The sequence below is a fragment of the Cystoisospora suis genome (assembly GCF_002600585.1).
Source record: "Cystoisospora suis strain Wien I chromosome Unknown contig_3318, whole genome shotgun sequence".
Lineage (NCBI taxonomy): Eukaryota > Apicomplexa > Conoidasida > Eucoccidiorida > Sarcocystidae > Cystoisospora > Cystoisospora suis.
In genome coordinates this window covers 9,130-13,976 of record NW_027156113.1, presented here as the reverse complement: position 1 = coordinate 13,976, position 4,847 = coordinate 9,130, and the positions used below count along the sequence as shown (strand labels likewise).

The 4,847-nt window shown below is 45.7% G+C and overlaps 1 protein-coding gene across 1 annotated transcript in view; it reads left to right on the top strand.

The window, feature by feature from the left end:
• Window positions 1-4,847, top strand: part of CSUI_006530 (tetratricopeptide repeat-containing protein) — a gene marked incomplete at its 3' end in the record, with an annotated part of 16,731 nt that overhangs the window by 3,031 nt on the left and 8,853 nt on the right. Inside the window, exons 2-6 of the mRNA XM_068066686.1 lie at window positions 133-235; window positions 742-954; window positions 1,520-2,003; window positions 2,845-3,506; window positions 4,326-4,556. Of these exons, the coding sequence (XP_067921334.1) occupies window positions 133-235; window positions 742-954; window positions 1,520-2,003; window positions 2,845-3,506; window positions 4,326-4,556 (1,693 nt within the window). The remainder of the gene's footprint in view (window positions 1-132; window positions 236-741; window positions 955-1,519; window positions 2,004-2,844; window positions 3,507-4,325; window positions 4,557-4,847) is intronic.

The following is a 4,847-nucleotide window of genomic DNA, read 5'->3' as shown; positions in this document are numbered from 1 at the left end:
ATTCCCGTGAAAAAACCAACTTCGGGGAGGCATTATATATAGGTTTTCATACACATTAGCAAGTGGTGATGGAATCACATCTTGCTCCTCACACGGCTTCTCAGGTCTCTTTCTGCTTTCTGTCTTGTCCAGGCTAACAGGACTTCTTCCTCGGACAGCATTTCCGTGCCACTTCTCTTCATCTTCCTTGCTGCGGCCTGCGGAACTTGACGATCTTTCCCCGCCGGCTCTTTGGGTATCTGATCCACTTCTTCGTAGCTTTTCTTCCAACTCATCCGTGTACTTTCTTGCCTTTCTATACATCTTATAGTGTAGGCAAGGCGCCCCCGACACATCTTTCCACAGGTCATGTACACGTATGTGCAAAGATGTAACTCTACATATGCCTATATCTATACATATGCGTCGGAAAGTCCTTTCAGATTGGCCGAATGAGACTCTTTACAAGTAGGTACGGATATGTGGGACTTCTCTTTTTCCCTGTGTACATCTCTCTGTGCTATGCGCCTCCGGTATAGACTGAAAGGTCGTTTATCTCGATACCTTAAGGGGGGGGCTAAAGGGAGGAGAGTGAAGAGAGGTCGGCTCTACTCTCCTGATGACGCGAATCGCTTTCGATCTTTATGGACAGACTTCTCACTCGAGTAACCCTCTGATGATCTGCTAGGGGGAGGTGTCCATACACCTCAAGGGGTTCTTTTCTAAGCTAACTCTCTCTCTGCCTTCCTTGTATCTTTGCAGCTAGCCATCCAACTTCGCCCCTTACTCCAGCGTCGAGCTTACGCGGCAGCTCATCATCTCATAGAAACTTCTGCAGGACATCCCGAAATCCGCGAAGCTCTCTTTCAAAATCCCCTCCTTCTTTTTCTTCGCATCTATGTCGCGCTGAAGAATCGAGCTCTTCGTGCACCTGGTTGTCTTTCAGCGTTATCATCCAACAAGAGCCTACATGGAGTAAGGACAGTACCGAATAGAGATCTTCTCAAGTCATGGATGGGAATATAAGACGTCATATGATACTATTGCCTCGCGGGTTTTTGCCTCTATTCGAGTGTATGTTCATATATACATTTATCTATACAGGGAACCCAGTCCAGGTATCCTTTGGTGCATACGAACCGTAGTAGAACGTCATATGTAGTAAATGGGTGTATGAATATAAGCACCGCTGCACATAGCACATAGGAATACAAAGAAGGAGATAAGATATTTCAAGTGTAACCCTCCTGCCGGAGGTAAGAGGAAGTCTCTTCAAGCAGATGCAACTTCATGTAACTATACGTAAGTTACGTGCAGGCGTGTTGGCAGCAGTGGTGATAGTTACACGGGTGGCAACAGATTTAGCATATATCCTTTGATGTATTCATACATCTCTCTTTTGTTTTCTAATGAGCTATTCATCTCATATACATATATGTATACGCATGCATGTATTCCTCACACCTATGTATGTCCGAGTATTCATATATTCGTGATACAGCGAACGATGTCTTTGTGGTATGTATGTCTTCCAACATAGGAGGCAGACGGGCTCCCGACTTCAGAGTCATCAAGTCTTATGCTCGACGGCTTATATACGGAGCACATGGATATTCCAGGTCTCGCTGGTCTGGCCGGTGAATTAACAGCATATCTTTCTTCAAGCCGAATGCATAAACCGAGCTCAAGAAGGACCTCAAAATTACTGAGACACTGTCAACATTCTTGCGGAGGGGCCCCCCAAGAAGAGTCAGAGTCAGGTGTACGTACGCCTGAGAGTGGGCATGCAAAACCACAAGTTCCCACAGAAGAGACCGGTTCCATCAATGGATGCGAAAGTCGATTGAGACAAATGGGAGACTATGATATGCAAGCCGTAGATTGTGACGGAAGGACAGAAGATCCGGGACGGATAAAAGATAGTACAGACCACGCTCTAGAAAGGAAGAACGAAGCTTCTACAGGCTCTCAAGAAAAACGTGCTCAGAGTTATATCTGGTGGCTTCTCGGGATAGTTAAACGAGGTTGGTATCCCCTTGTGACTTTCATTGGCTCCCCTTAACTTGGTCCCCTCAACGTGACCTTGTTCTATTGCTAGCGGATTTCTTCGTGTACTGTTTCTACTCATAAATCTTCGCCATGTAGGACCTGTGTTCCTGGCTTCACCCGTATGCCTGTATGCCGCACGCACATGTACATATGTGTACATGCGCGTATATATGCATATAGATATGCCTTTCTGGGGAGTTCGCCGTCGTTGTCGTGCTTGTGTCTTCTCATGAATGGTAGTAAAGATGTCTGGGGGTCACCTCACCTGAGCGAGCTTGGATCTTGGTCAGCTATGTGAAAACAAGCCAACGGTTTCTACGTATATGTCTCCTTTCGTCAAGAGCATAGCTTAGATGTACGGGAGTCTAATCCAGGGCTAAGTAACTCCAGCGGTGATGAGGAAAACGGTGTATACGGACATGAAAATATTATCATTCGGCATATCTGTATATACTCCCGTCTCCATCGCTACTGGACTGACTACAACTTACCTATTTCAAGACAGACGATTGCGTCGATGTATGAGTGCCCCTCCTCCCGTGTGTGCAAGTCTTTCTATTGGTGACCACATCGTTAGCTGTATGTCTGTGCGTGTCTACAGTCTCTCTCTCATTTATCCCCCCCCGTGCACTTCTATGCGTGTGTATGGCTAGGTGCCCGTGGGGGATACCCAGCGGCGGAACTGATCGGTGCGTCATGAATGTGGTGAACATCCCTTGAGATCTGTATATACGTAGATAAACATATGTGTATGGATATGTCTGTATATCTCTTTCTCTTCGCCTCTATGTACCTCTGCATGTGCTTTGCGCGCAGCACAAGGCCAAGGAGGAGGGGCTCTCTTAGCGCTGCTGAATTCTCTCCGTCTGAATATCTTTAACATGAGCTGTTGGCATGACCTTGTGTCTTTGATCCTTTCTATGCGATTTGGAGATCTCCAACAGGACTTTCCTCTTCCTTGTTTCTCTGGTGAAGATAGTCATTTATGGAGGTCCATTATGCCCTCTGAGAATCGACTAGACAAGGGGGGTGATAGAACTACACAGCAAGAGGATGAAGTCGTCTTCGATTCAAACTCTCAGCTTGATACTAGCAGTGGGAGTAGTGAGGTGTCTGTACACTCCAGTGACGAAGGAGTTTCTCGAGGTCTGGGTCATTCAAAGGGGGGTGAAGGAGAGAAGAAACACAGAGGAGGTCAAGAAGGGGATGATACCGTTGTTCCTCCTCAAGATTCTTTTCTTTTATTTCAACGAGAAAAACATAGAAAGTGTCGAGGGTCTCTACAGAGATCCACTGCGAGAAGAAAGACAGCTGGAAATCTCTTTCGATGCAGTCTCTCAGGGGGCAGTCCATCAAGGAGAGCATGTGGAGATGAAGGAGGAGGTGAGGATGCTTTCTCAGATTTCGAAGAAGACGAAGAACTTGTCTATGCCTTAGAGGAGGCTTCAGGAGGAAAGAAGTTTCTTCAAGAAGAAAAAGTAAGATGACAACTCACACACGTCGGCTTACAAAATCGATCGAGTGTGTATGGACCAGACATGAAGAAGCAGTCTTCTTCTATCAACTTTTCTCTCTTTCTTCTGCTTTCTGAGAGGAAGAAAGAGAAGAGGCGTGTAGGACGAGATGTCTTTGCTTTGGTATGCCCTCCTAGACTTCTACTCGATGTGTGGCTGTGTTTAGCAGCAGATTTTATGTCTTCACAGTGTGGGAAAATATCCCTGACCGTCTCCGAATGGGAGGGAAAGAAGCTTCAACAGAGGAGGAGATCTCCATTGAAGAGAAGAGCTTTCTTTCTTTCTCACTCTTTCTTTCTTTCTTTGAGAGTAGTGACTGACCTTGTTCTTTTCTTTGCTTTTCCTTCTCTCATCGAACAAGGCTAGAGTGAGTCTTCACTAAGAGAGGAGCGGCGGTCTAAATATCAGCATTTTCATCAGAAGATCCTCTCTCACACTCTATGCATGCAAAGACAGGGCTTCTATGAGACCATTCTTTCTTCTTCCTTTAAAATAGAACGAGGAAAGCTACTATTCTCGTTACCCCCCAGAAGAGCCGTCATCCTAAATGGGATAGTTGAATCCTATTGTAGAAATAGCAGGTGCATGCAACCCATCTGTTTTTTTGGGAAATATCTCGTTTCTCTGTACTTACGACTCTCGCCCTCTTTTGTCTCGGTTCCTCGCTTATCTGCTCTCTATCTCTTTGTCGCGCTGCACATCCCAGAAGTGGTGCGTCTAGTTCTTTTTCTCCTCCTTCATCGGGTGAATAAGTGAATGAATTTTGATCTCTCTCTTGATCAGGCGGCAAGAGCGTGGATTTTCGCCCAGCTCACAGCTACAGGTTCTACTAGGGGGTCGAATGAGGAGTTTCCTTTTGAGTTTTTTCTTCTTTCTCTTCGTCTCCCGTCTCACTATATGACGAGATTTGGATATGCATTGCTCTGCATGCATGCAAATCGATATGCCGAAGCGGCTAGCCACTATCGCATTCTAAGCGAGACATTTCCTCGATCTCCTTATATCTATGCTCAGGTAATCATCTCGCCAATGCACCTCGTATAAAGAAAACGATACGAAACAAGCTTTGCCTGTACCGGAGATTCTATGCGTGCATTCATGTTGGAGATACATACGTAAGCGTGTGGGGATCGAGATATACGGATACCCATAGAAACACAAAAAGCCATTCCACACGCCAAGCAAATCGACACAAAAGTCGAGCTCTCATGGAGGGATTAAACTCATCTATCTGTACACGCGTTCGCGCCCCTATCTATCTATCTATCTATCTTTAATCAATCAATCAATCAATCAATCTATCTA